This window comes from Polypterus senegalus, chromosome 15 (assembly GCF_016835505.1).
Source record: "Polypterus senegalus isolate Bchr_013 chromosome 15, ASM1683550v1, whole genome shotgun sequence".
Lineage (NCBI taxonomy): Eukaryota > Metazoa > Chordata > Cladistia > Polypteriformes > Polypteridae > Polypterus > Polypterus senegalus.
In genome coordinates this window covers 123163475-123177768 of record NC_053168.1, presented here as the reverse complement: position 1 = coordinate 123177768, position 14294 = coordinate 123163475, and the positions used below count along the sequence as shown (strand labels likewise).

General features: G+C 37.7%; 1 protein-coding gene across 2 annotated transcripts in view; it reads right to left on the bottom strand.

The window, feature by feature from the left end:
- Positions 1–6778: 6778 nt before the first annotated feature.
- Positions 6779–14294, bottom strand: part of nup153 (nucleoporin 153) — a 61821-nt gene continuing 54305 nt past the window's right edge. The window contains exons 19-22 of one of the 2 annotated variants that reach the window (XM_039737527.1): positions 12797–13144; positions 11777–12037; positions 10369–10525; positions 6779–7974 (exon numbers count right to left, since the gene is read on the bottom strand). In XM_039737527.1, coding sequence (XP_039593461.1) covers positions 7905–7974; positions 10369–10525; positions 11777–12037; positions 12797–13144 — 836 coding nt within the window. In that variant the 3' untranslated portion in view covers positions 6779–7904. The remainder of the gene's footprint in view (positions 7975–10368; positions 10526–11776; positions 12038–12796; positions 13145–14294) is intronic. The other variant, XM_039737528.1, reaches the window with a different exon arrangement.

Genomic DNA, 14294 nt, shown 5'->3' with positions numbered 1-14294 from the left:
ACAGCAGTACTGTCTCTTTCAAACGTACTAACATCCAATTCCTGTCCTTCCTTTTCTTTCCCCAAATACCCAATCGCCACACAATCAGCTCTGTAATAGACGTTAAGCCATCTGTAAGCTTACAACAATGATTCTTCAAAACTTTTAAGGAACATTGAAATATCTTTGTAGTACGTGTTTAATTATTCTATCCATCTATCCTTCCAGTGTCGCGTCAGCACCACAAAGAATACAGACGAGGCAGGAACAATCTGTGAACTAGCTAGCGCTGCGGCACCGTGTCCTCGCATGTTTAATTATTAACAATACAGATTATTTAAATTAAGTTAAAGTTTTATCTGTATAATATAATAAACATATTTTGCTGCATTTCATCTTAAAAGTGATATCATCATCATATGTAAATACGTGCTTTATAAAGTGGCTCAGGTTGTGTAATATAACTGTAGTGCAAGTTTACAGTGAGGTGATTGTACTTATAAGTACCAACAGTTCTATAAGGAGCACTTGATGGACTCATTGACTGTTTAAAGTTCTTGGGATGAAACTGTTTCTGAACCGCGAGGTACGTACGGGAAAGTCTCTGAAGCGTTTTGTCATGGCTGAGGCAGCGTGTGCTTGATGCTGTATACCGGTAATTCTCATACCGATCAGCTGCTGCTGTGATTCAAACTCAGATACAGCGATATAAATACTCTGAGTGGTGCAGTGAGAGTAATATGGAAAAAGATGATCTGCTGTGGCAACTCCTAACGGGAGCAGCTGAAAGAAGAAGAAGAAGAAGGTGCAGTGACAGTAACAACGCTAAAGCAGTTATGGTATTTGGAATAGTGTGACCATTCTGTGGACCATTATATTGTTACAAGCTAATGACAATCAGATGCATTACACTAATAAACAATATGTGGTTAATGTCAGTGTATATATACACATACATGCATATATATATTTATACTAATAAAAGGCAAAGGACTGACTGCCCGACTCACTCACTCACTCATCACTAATTCTCCAACTTCCCATGTAGGTAGAAAGCTGAAATTTGGCAGGCCCATTTCTTACAGCTTACTTACAAAAGTTAAGCAGGTTTCATTTCGATATTCTATGCGTAACAGTCATAACGGTCAACAACATCCGCCATGTTGAAGTTTCTTATTTATGGCCCCATCTTCTCGAAATTTGGTAGGCGGCTTCCCTGCGCTAACCGAAACCGATGTACGTACTTATTTTGGTGGTATGATGCCACTGTTGGCCGACATATTGAACTTTTCAACAGTCTTTCTTACTTATGGGCCCCATCTTTAAGAAATTTGGTACACAGGTTCACAACGCTAACTGAATCCTACTTACGTACATATATACGTCCATAGCCTGCAGCTCGGTCACCGTGTGAGGCGGCGGGTCCCCATCCCAACGCCTCCCACGTTGTTGGCTGCCTGCCTATATAAGGCCGTCTGTCGCTCCAGTCTTTACATTCCCTTCCTTGCTTTGCCACGGGATTCACGTCTCCCTACTGATAACTACAGCCTTTTTATTTAATCCACGGCTTCTCCGCTGTTTTATTGTTCATTTATTACGATTAGTTATTGTGTATGTGTTTTAGACTTACTTTTCATTGTTCAGGTACCCATTTCCTTTATCATTCCAACCGTACCGTCACTTACTGAGTGGTTTCAATGCCCGGAGATGGCACCTACCTTTTTCATTCTCTATGTTACATATTGCACGGCCATATCAGGCTCACTCTTGATATCTGGAGGAACATTGTGTCTTATGTATTGAATGACTGGGACAGGTTCAAGGTTGGACTGATGACGGTACAGGAGATAATTATACTACACAGGAGAACTAGAAGAGTGAAATGCTTAAGCCCTTCACCTATGGTTCTGCATGTGAGTTGATGGCTGCCGCTGAATTGTTTGGTTGTCGCTTTCAAGTGTACCGCAATGGCCAAATATTTTACACCTTTCGACAACCGCCAATGCCTCTTAAACATTTTAGATTGACAGGTGACAATTTCAGTAGTGGACACTTTGATGTTAATGAATGTTTAAACTCTCAAAAGCTGGAATGCGAAGTTATTGATGAAACCGGTTGTATGCTTACAACGCTTGACAGATGTCGAATGTTACTTCAACACAACAAGTCCTACAAATACTGTCGTAATTGAAACAAACCATGAAACTCAAATCGATTATGACAGCAGCAATCCAAGCTGTGAAATTTGTGACGATATTGCTTTTCACATGGCCAACTGTAAGTTGCATGCTCAAGAGTAAGCTCAGCGCACAGCTTGGTCATATTACAACCGGAGGGCCGAACTGACAATGTGGTATACAAAGAGATCCTTAACAAATAATTATTGGTATATTTTCCCTCAGTTTAAAAAGGTTTAAGTTTCTTATTAATAAAAATTTTAATGCAGTACTTCGCCACTGTGAAGCGCGGGTATTTTGCTAGTTGAATATAAAACAGAAAGAGAAAATAACGACACAGCTAAAAATGCAGCGGCAAAAGTTAAACGCTTGTGTCATGAGCACGAGGCCGCTATGCAGTGTCCGCAATGGATGTGGCCATCCACCGGGCGTAAGATACCATATTGACATTGGCAGGCGAAGGGGCCACTGATTCTTTCTCTGCCCAGGGCAGCCACAAGCCTAGAGCCGCCCATGAGTACTGCTGTAATAAATAATTTCATCGAAGGTCGCGCACAATCACTGCGCCGTGTTCCCATGTTTAATAATGTGCTTTAACTCCTATCACCATGAAAATGACATCACGTATACATCTCAGTATTTTAGTTATTCAGAGAGCTGTAATATCACAAATGTAATGGACTCTGTGTCCAGTTGGAGGAAGAGAGCCAGTTTAAGAAGCAAGTAGTGATTCACACGCATAGAAGATCACATGCAAAACAAAGCATTTAACATGCTACTTTAATTACGATGTGATTTGAGAAACTGGTTAATTAAACGATTTTAAGATGAAGTTTATGATGTTCTACTTTAATGACAAAATTAACTACGTGATTAAAGTGGAAATGTTGAGATTGAAGTTGACATTTCGTGCTTTTTCCCCACTGTGTGCCTTTTTTTTCCTCTACCCTAACAGACAGTGGGCTACAACTCGCCTTTTCACAGTGACTTTGATATCTGACTTTTTTATTTCCAGCACTGTGCGACTTTGTGAACGTGAATTTTCAACTTTCTCCAACACGCTATGTCACTCGATCAAATTCCTTTTGTTGATTATACCACGGTTTATTTGAACAAATAGTATGTTTTTCCTTTGCCTCCACTTGGTATTCGCTGAAATTCTTATGTTTTACCCCGTGCTTTTCCCATTGTCTTTTCACAGAAGGCTGAGCTTAAGGGTGATTTGGGCAGGGCAGGATAGGATAGGTGAAAGGCACTATATGATAGATAGCTAGATAGATAGATAGATGGATGAAAGGCACTATATGATAGATAGATGGATAGATAGATGGATGAAAGGCACTATATGATAGATAGATGGATAGATAGATAGATAGATAGATAGATTGATAGACAAAGAGGCATAATTCTGGGAGGAGTTGGGGCAGGGCAGAAGGCGCGAGCACGTGCGTTACTTTTCACGCGGACCGGGATTTATGTAGCAGAAGAACGTGGAAGTTGGAGTACGCACAGATTCCTGCATCTGGATTTTTTTGTGCGTAAACACATTTTGGCTTTTGTGCTTACGTCATGTTATAATGCGAATTCTATGCACGGCGTTATACATGAGGCCCCTGGAGAATGCAGTTTAATGTAGAAAAGTTCAAAGTGCCACACATGGGCAAAAGGAACATCAATTATAAATACAAGATGGAAGACACTGTCATGCAGAAGCAACCGCTGAAAAGGAGTTAGGGTTTTATGTTTACATAACATTTTCAAAGACTAAGCAATGTACAGAAGCGATTAAAAAGGCAAATAAAATGTTAGGTTATACCATAAAACTGTTTTAAGTCAAGGGGCATTATGCTCAGATCTCATCTGGAGCACTGTGTGCAGTTCAGGTCACCACGCTACAAGACAGACAAAGCAGCAGTTGAGGCTGTGCAAAGAACAACCACTAAATGACAAGCGGAACTTAAGGACATGTGCCTACTATGACAGACTCCGAAAACTAACACTATTGAGTCTCAAGTAGAGGAGACTGCATGGGAACCTAATCCAGGTATTTAAAAACGTCAAAGTCATTGATAAAGCTGATGTCCTTTCAGCTTAAGGTGGAATCACATACTGTACATGAGGACCATCAGTGGAGGTTAAGGGAAGTGCATTTAAGACTGAAGCCAGGAAGCACTTTACAATTCAAATGCTAGCAGACATTTTACTGCCTTCCGTTTTCGTTCAAGAGTGTTTTCCAGAGGTAGTTTAATAATATTTTAAGTAAAATTACATGTGTGGGAACACCCTGAGCAAAGAAATTGATGGATGACCTTGCATGTGCATTATGTGGCACAAGGAACAGGAGATTTTTTTTTTTTACGGACACTTTTGATACTGCTTGCTATTGTTTAGTTTTGGTTACAAGAGACCTATATACACACACACTATCAAACTTCATTAACACCATTTGTACATAAACATGAGATTAATATTTTTCATAGCCATCATTACAAAGCACACAATATAAGTAACATACACATATATAATAAAAAAAAAAACACATTTTTGGGTTTAGTTTTCCTTTAATAGGGTTGCTTGCTGGCTTTCAGTTTAGAATGTGGCAGGCAGGGTTTGTGTCGTGTTAAGTGGGGTGGGGGGCACACCAAGCATCAGGTCATTATTTTAATGCTCATTAACACGAGGAGCTGTTTCTCTATTTAAAATGATGGCTTTTAAATTTGACAAAAGAACATCTTGTGTAGGTTAATTAAAGAACAAGGGGGTATTTTTCGTACGTGGATTACTCGATTAACCAGATGTAATAGTTGACGATTTGGCCTGATCCTGGATCTGTCGGTTTTATGAAACTCTTGCTGGATGTGTTGTCATAGCAGCACATCCAAATCCTCAAATCTGCTCGGAGCAGCGCTGTTTACATAAAACAAGGAATAGAGCACACACTTCATCAGTGTCCGTGCGTGCAATTCATTCAGTCATGGCTTCACCGTTCATGAATGAGCGACCAACTGCTATCGGTACGCAAATTATAAGAAGAGAATTTCATATAGAGAGGGTTTTGCGCGATCGGCAAGACCCTTTATTGTTCCCGGATGAAATTATTTTTGAAAAATACTGCTTTAGCCGGGTGGGAATATTGTACTTTAAAGATTTATTAGCACCTTCTATTCGAAGTCAAACTCGGCGAAGTTGGGCTCTAACAACCACACAGCCAGTATGCATTGCTTTGAGGTTTTTTTGCAAGCGGCACTTTATATACTGTAGGCGATGCGGAAAATCTTTCAAAAGTGCAGCCTGCCAGGCAATTCGTAAAGTCTGTTTGGCTCTGAAATACTTCCTTCGGGTTTTCATAGTGTTTCCTGGACACCAGCGTGTGCAGACAATAAAAGAGGCGTCTCATGCCATTGCAGGTAGGTAATACGCAGGCAAAAACACCCACAGTTCCGTAAAGAATCTCACAATCTGCCTAACATTCTCATTACCCAGGATTTCCAAATGTGATTGGGGCACATGGGACTGATGTGAGTGGAGTTTGATCAATTATTTGGAAATGTACCTCTCCTCCTGATGAATAATCAGACACAGCGTCTTCATCAAGTATTTGACCTTCGTCAATATCTCGTTGGTCAGACACAAGTTTTTGGGATATGACATTCACTGCAACTGACCCAACAAAAAAGAGGGCTATATGGAACATACCTATGGCACACATTGAGGAAAAATATATGCAATGACCATCCTTTACCTGAAATGAAGTGACCACTGCATCCTGCCACTGCTTCTGAGGAGAAGCTTCCCCCTGGAATGCCCTCGGAAACAGGGCGATGGGCATTTTGCTGGAGAGCCAACTCTTCCGCAGGGGTTAGGTCTGGACCGTGTGGATCTCCATCTGTTTTATGCTTGTCTGCCTTCGTATTAGCTTTAAAATTAATATTTTTTATATTATATGGGATTCTTTGTCAACAATTCTTTAAATATATATATATATATATATATATATATCTCAATATTAATAGTTTGTAAAGAAGTATATTTTTATACTTCACTTTAACTTGTCCCCATGTTCTACTTGTGCTCACGTTTTATCTGGAATTATGACATATTACATAATAATTAATCTGACACACAGGAAATGAAACTCTGCTTTCAGTAAGTTCAATGCACACGTGTTTATTCTGTCTGCCACTTTTTGCCAACTGCCTTTTCTGGTTTGGGCTGCTTTTGCAGTGTTACCCCTTGTGCATATTAAATCTTGATATCCGAGTAACACACATGCAAAAAAAAAAAAAAATGCGCCCGTTCTTTCGTCATTTTGTTGCAGCCTATCAAAGACTCGCTGATCATGTTTTCTAGACTCAATATATATGGGCTTTTCACTCAGCGCGGGCGCGCGCATTCATCGCGGATGATTAGATCCAGCTAAACTAATCTACTACACCGCTGCGTTTGAAAAACCGACTTATCCCGGATGAATTTCACTGGCATTAACTCATCCAAGATGAGGCGTCGGATCTCGGGTGATTTAAGCGACGTACGGAAAATACCCTACCTGGAGTAAACCGAGGAGTTTTAAATAGTCATTCAATCAAAACAAAACAAAAAAAAAAATCACAGTAAACAGTAAGTTATGTAGGATCAGTTAACATTTTATTATATAAAACTCCAATGATCTGTGCTGTTTCCCAGATTCACCTTTAAATAACGTGCATCAGAGTCAAGGGAAACCAAAACACGCTTCTATTGACATTTTTTACTGATGGCAGTTACCTCATGATTTCAAATCGTTAATCGAATTGTAGTAAACAAGAATTTAGTAATAAACAGAATCCTTATTATCCAAAGTCGCCGCAGTCCATTTAAAACAAATATAAAAATATATATACTTAATACTTTGTACAATACTGGTTTTGGTCCAAACAAAAGTGGATCATTAAAGCCAATATAATCATATATCTTTAAAGAATTTCCAATTTACTTTAAAGTTTGTTTTTTTTTTAAATGGATTACGTAACTCTGAATAATGGGATTTACATAAAATCTAAACACAAAAAAGAAACAAAAGAAGCTGTAACACAAAAAAAAATTAAAATTTCAAGTTCAAAGATCATTATATGATAGAGCGCAAAATCATTCTGTATTTACATAAGTTTAATAAAATTGTGAAGGATCAGGTTCGGGGGAGAGTGAAAAAAGGAAATTAAGATAACATTGACAGGAAGAAACGAAGAAAAGAAAGAAAGAAAGAAAGAAAGAAAGAAATGTTTACAAGTCCTTGGGCTTTCAAGCAAGCCTCCCCCAGTGAAAACTCTGTACAAAGACAGCCAAGCACACATCATATATCCATCTGTATCTCGCACCACATAGCAGCCAGGTCCAGCCATTGATCACTAGCACACACTTCAGTCTATACACAGTCAAATGCAGAAGGAATACAAGAAAGAAAAAAGGAAAGGTTTTGCTGTGAAAAATGATACTATCTAGTGGTGCAGATGAAATACTTCAGTACAAAGCAGGACATTTCAACAATGCCATTCCACCACTCAAGTCCACGTTTTCTTTTGGCTGGCCCTTCACCTAACAGAGAGGACATGGACATGAAGGTAGCCCACTTTACTCTGTCCCAGGTAGACTTAGGGCCTGATTAAAGTCAGTAAATGTAGAAATAGGTGAGGGGAGAAATGAGAATAAAAATCCAGCAGAGATTTCCATGAACATCTGAAAACATGTTCTGCAACCAATTCAGACCCTCGGTTACTTTCTGCGTCTGAGAGCAGTTTTGATTTTCCGTCCAGATGTTGAACTTGTCATACTTTTTGTAGTCCTGTAGGGTAAGTAAAGGAACAGTAAAACAATGAAAATGACAACAAGAAACTTTAAGAATTTGGAGTTTAACCCTAGGATGCATGCTACTCAATGTTAAACTATACGTATGCAAATCCCTTCAAACCAAGACTGGAAAACAATGGGACAGTCATTCGTTCAAGATTTTAATAGTGAATAGCATTGAAGGTTTTATAATCTGATGCTCTTATTGAAGAGTGCTGGTAGAATAAAAAAAAATATTCAGAATGATAATACATTTTACAATACCTATCAGCCCGTTAACATTGCCACAAAAATGAACTTTACATGCACTAAAGTGAAATTAAAACACATTACTCTGGACAGAACAGTTTACATGTTTAGATCAGCTTCCTGATGGACTTGACATTAACTACAGCTCCTGGCTCAAGACTATGAACAGGTAAGCCTGCCTTTTTTACCGACTTGGGCTGAACCTCACAAGCTTTTCAGGGTGTTAGAAGTATGGGGATTATAATTATTCAAATAGGCATGATATGTTTGGAATCCTCATGACGAATGTTAACCTCCTTAGCATTAGGTTTAGCTCAGAAAGAACAGGCCTAAAAAAATGGAATATTTTCCAAGAAGAAAAGATACCATGCAACAGAAACATGTAAATACCAAAATGTAAAGATAAATATAATAGGAAAGGAATGTCTAGTGTCTACTGCTGTACTGGTGCAGATTTAGTTCACATTCTTCATGTGGTATGTTTCAAAACGGCCACTAAGGCACAACCCAAAATTGCAACTGGGACTGTAGAAATGTTTCTGTGAGCACTTTTCTTATATTGTTTGTTTACACACGAGAGGGTAGAAAGTCAATGTATGATTCTATGAGCTGTGCTGCCCATTGTGTTATTATAGGCTACCACAGTGCAAGGCTTAGTGACTTCAACATTTCTTCTGCCATGAACATTGACAGACATTGCACAGCGCTCAGTGGGCTATTGTCTTTGTTGTACTTCCACTTGATCAGTCTTTTTGCCTTTCTTTTACGTACCTACTACATTACAGCAGGCATATCACGATTGTTTGGTCATACAATATGCATCAGTTTCCCTATCAGTGTCCAAATCTGCTGACCAATTCATATTGCCCTCACTATTGCTTGATTCAACTAATGGTTCATTTTGTTCTAAAAGTAGCTTTAAACCTTGATGTTAACACGTCATTGTGTTTTGGTTGAAGGCTCTGCCCCACTCATGAATACTAATGAGTTACCTTAGAGTGGCAAAATGCATAGACATGTTCAGATTTTCCACAGCAGAACGTTATTTTATCCACTACATAGCAGCAAAATACTGTGTGTTATTCTGGCTGAATGCTGACATTGGATCATATTAGCTTAACCTGAGAGACATTTGGGCCAACCCTTTTTACAAAGGAGTCCCAGCTCGAGAGACACTTGTGGTTAATGCCAAAGAGGTCAAAGTGCAGCAGGCCTTAAATACTGATCGATAAAGTCATGTGTGTCAGTTCATCTTCAGACACACAGATCAGTAACCTTTCCAAGGTCAGACCAGTAAACACCATCCGTTTTCTAGTAAAGAGAACTGATCCATCTCCTGCTAGCTCAGCTGAGACTGCTGGAAGCATTTTTTCATGAAATAGTGAAGTTCAGTGTGCATACATATTTCAAACAGGATTTTTTTTGTATGCTACATAAATATTCTCCTAGAAATAAAGGCCACTTTTCCTTCTTTGCTGGTTGTACCACAGACAACTATTGAAATTAACTCAATTTAATCAGCAAAATCCAATTTTAACACTGTATTAAAAATGGACAAACATTTATCTTGTAACTACAAGTTAAACTCTTTCTAACACAAGTTGCTGGTTGTAATTCTAATTTCTCCAAAAAATCAAATGATTAAACTTAAAACTGTGTATTGTGTTTACTCTGGTTGTCTTATGTGTTACATTAAATTTCTTTAGAGTTAAGAATCAATTAACTATCATGAATAAGCAAACAGAGGAGGTCAGGAAGGTGGCAAATACTTTTTATAGTATAGCACTCACATTGCACAAGTCTGACAACAGCAACCCAATCCTGGCTTTCATTATGGTAGACACTATTCATATTCAAATTCTGAATGGACAGGGCAGACAAAGACACAAATAAAGCATCTCTTGAAACAATGCCTGGTAAGGTTGAGGCTTTACGGTAACTGAAAGCTGGTTCTCTTAGCCTCTTCCTTAACTACAATTTTTCAGAATAAAGAAGGAGAGCCCACAAGCAGCACATGGGGCAGAAAGACTAAATTTTAAAAGACACACACGTGTTGTATACATCATTTAAAATTCACATAATTCAGGGTTCTGTCTTGACATCAGTCTGGCTTATCTGTTCGAAATCTTTGTCCACTTACCCAATATTAAAAGTTGGTGTCTGACTGAACTGGAAACCTCCTGGTGGAGACGATTTTGCAGTTGATGTAGAAGCACCAGGATTTCCACCAAAAGCAAAAACTCCGCTGTTGCTTTCACCAAAACTGCTTGTGCTGCCAAACTGAAAGCCACCAGCTGCTGAAAAAGAGGTTCAGGGAAAAAAATAAGCACACACACACCCTAGTATTTGAAACACACACACACAGCACATGCCTCATATTCAAAAGTAACTAAAAAAATCTCTTCTGGTTCGGATGAAAAAAAAAAACCCTGCAAACTAGAAGATAATCAGAATGAAATCAGTAATATCTCCCAATCAATGACAAAAATCTAAGACTGCCTGGTGTTGAGCTATTCAATGTCAACCTTGCATTGCAATTGTTTAACTAAAACACTATACTAGATGTCCAGAAGAGCCATTGTGGTTAATTATCTCCTCTCATTTCCATGACCATGGCTAGTATTAATAGGCCTAATGTAGCAGCCCGTTTTAACTATCTTCTGTAAATATTCTGAAGAGCTAATTTACACATAAGACTAAAACATTCATTAAAACACAGAAAACTAATTGGGTTTCAGGAATAGAAATTTAAAAGAAAACTCAGTTTCTGTTTTAGAATATTAAATATTGATGCAACTAAATAATAAAATGTTCAAATAAACTAGGCATACAAAAAATACATAAAACTGACCTCTACGGAAGGAACAAAAATCTCAGGAAATCTAGAAGTGATTGTGAGAAACACTGGCATATGGATTTTAGCTAAGCTGTGAAATTTAATGTTAGGCTAATTTATCATTCTAAATTAATTTAACTATAATAGCACCCCCTAAGGGTATGATTCTCATATTACAGCATGATGAATGTGACTGCGTGAATTTGAAAGGGCCAATAATCAATTACCCAATTATTCTAATTATTATTACATTATACACATAAAACATTTAAATTTCTATAGTATGTTTCCATACAAATGATGTAGCTCAAAGTGCTTTAAAATATGAGAAAAGAAAAAAGAAAAATAAGAGTAGGTAATATTAATTAAGAATAAAGTAAGGTCCAATGACCAGGGAGAAAAAAAAATCCAGACGGCTGGAGAAAAAATACAAAATCTGCAGGGGTTCCAAGGCCACGATACTGCCCGGCCCCCACTGAAGCCTAACACACACAGAAGCCTAACAATATTTCCTAGCTATGCTAAAAATAATAAGCTGCACATTATAGCTTTACACACTAAATAAAAGCATTCTCTCAAGTGTTAATCTCTTTTCAAATTAACAGGGGCTATAGAAAACAGAAAAGATAGTCATAATGTCTTAAGGTTTAAGTGAAGAAACAAAAAAACAGTATGGAACTTGATCAATTTGTTTAAACATGCAGATATTTACCTGGGCCAGAAGCAGCAGCAACACTTGAACCAAAGGCAGGTGTCTGATTGGGTTGCTGTCCAAATGCAGGAGGAGGCTGACTGTTTGCAGCCTGAGACCCAAATGTGCTAGCTGGGAAAAGAGAAGCTGATGTAGAGCCAAAAGACGGGGCACTGGGCTGGGATGAGCCTTGTCCAAATGAAGGAACTGGACTAGAACCAAAGGCAGGAGTAGCATTGGGCTTTGAAACACCTGATCCAAAAACAAACGGAGGTGGTGCAGCTATAAAGTTTATTAAAAAAAAAAACAAAAATACACAAATTTGTAATTACGAAACGGTAAAAGGTGGAAAAACAAATTTATAAAAAAACTAAAAGAACTTTAAACCTCTGATAGCTACTGTTTATATTAGATATATATACTGTAGTTGTATTTCAAACAGACATACAGGATTAATAAACATCTTTTTGACTTCAAAATCCCTGTAAAACATACAAGATTGCATTTCTGTATCCTGGCAAATTTGATAATGTAACCAATTAGTGAAATAATGCAAAATGGAAAAAAGAAGAAACTTCAAGTCTTAGTTTTTCTGACAGAATCATTGACAGACAGGAGCAGGCCAAAACCTTTACTAAAAAAAAAAAAAAAAGCTTGCACACTTTAATATGTCTATAAAAAGTATTAATTCTCTCAGAAGTGTATTTTTTGTTTTACATTTTTAATATTTGTACTTAATTTAGATCTCAGTGAAGAGATCAGTTCTATCTTTGACATAAAAAAAAAAAATCTTATTTTGTACATCACTGTGAAAGCCAAAATAAATCCACTGTGATTCAATAACGTACAACAAAATGTGAAAACTTCCAAGAGGCAGAACACCTTTAATGGGGATCATATATATCTGCTTCCAAATATTAAACACACACATATACTCAATGGGATGTGTTTTGCCATTTGAGAATTGTGTTATTGTATGGTCAAAATGATATTTACTCTAAAATAAGACTAACAAAAAAGTGAGAAAAATAAATTCTTCACCTGTACTACTGGTTGATCCAGTGACTGCAGACCCAAAATTAAAGGTGGTTGCTGACGCAGATGTATTAGCAGCTCCAAAAATAAAGGGTGTAATAGCTGCAGTAGAAGGAGTTGTAGAGGGTTTGTTGTCCTGAGAGCCAAACATAAAAGGTTTAGAAGGTGTGGAATCAGACACTCCACTTGCAAATCCACTGCTAGATATACTATTCTTTCCAAACACAAATGTTGATGCTGGAGTAGTTGTGAGAGCAGAACTGGCACTCCCAAACACAGTGGTGGTGCTGAGGGCTGCCGGCGAGCTTGTGGCTTGTAATAGAAAATTGAACCCTGGTTTAGAAGAAGCTGAATCTATAAAGGAATATAAATATAGAATGAATAAAAGGAATTTGTTTTGCACAAACCACATAAAACTATTGAAATTAACTCAATTTAGTCAAAAAAATCCAATTTTAACACTATTAAAAAATAGAGGTTATGTCTTTTGTGCAGGTAACACAACCCCAATGTGCAAATGCACAGGAACAATAAAAAATGTTATATATAATTTCCAACTACTGTAGCACAGACCAATTAGGAGACCTGTTTAAAATGACACAGGGTGGGGACTTTAAACAAAGTGTAGTGCTTTACCCACTAGGTTATTCTTTCAGTGTGAACAGTATCAGAGATTAGAGAAATTTATACAAACTGTTCTGAAGGTCACAAAATGATGTGCCCTTCATCAGAAGATGACATCTTTTTAGGTCTTCCATCTAGTTCTCATTTTAACTAACACAGTATCTTCAAATTTCTGTTTGATAGCTTGAATTTCACATCTTTATTATCCAGTCTGGTGTACTGTTGTTTTCTGACTATAGCCCTTGTTGACAACTATGAATTTAGGTCTATCAGTTTTTTTTTTTTAGTTTAGCCCTTTCTGGGCCTCCACTTAAGGTACTTTTGGTTACAACCAATATATCAATTTGTTAAACTGCACAACTAGCACACCTCCATCCATATGTTTCAACCCTCCTATCCACAATAGGGTTGCAGGGAAGCTGAAGCCTGTCCCAGCAAGCACTGGGTACAAGGCAGTTATAAGATACACAAGCAAATAGACACACAGGAACAATTTAGCAAGGTAATCCACCTAACTTGCAAGTCTCCGGATTGTGGGAGGAAACCCAGGTAGACATATGAAGAACAGGAAAAACTTCATACAAGGAGTACTTGGGACTTAATACTGGGCTCACTGTTGTGAGACAGAAGTGTTACTCATTAACTATTTTTAATCAAGTGTGGTGATGGTGGAAATTAAAATGTATAGAAGACTGGGGTACATCGAGGAGAGGTTTGGGAGAAAACCTGTGCTATTTTAACCATCTGATAGCATATCAATGTATTTATGAGAAACTATTTATGAGAAACAAGAAATTGTTCTTGCCTGACACACAAAATAGGAAAAACCTTCAACATATAGGACAGCTTTAGATTCTATAACTGAAAATCAATGAACAAG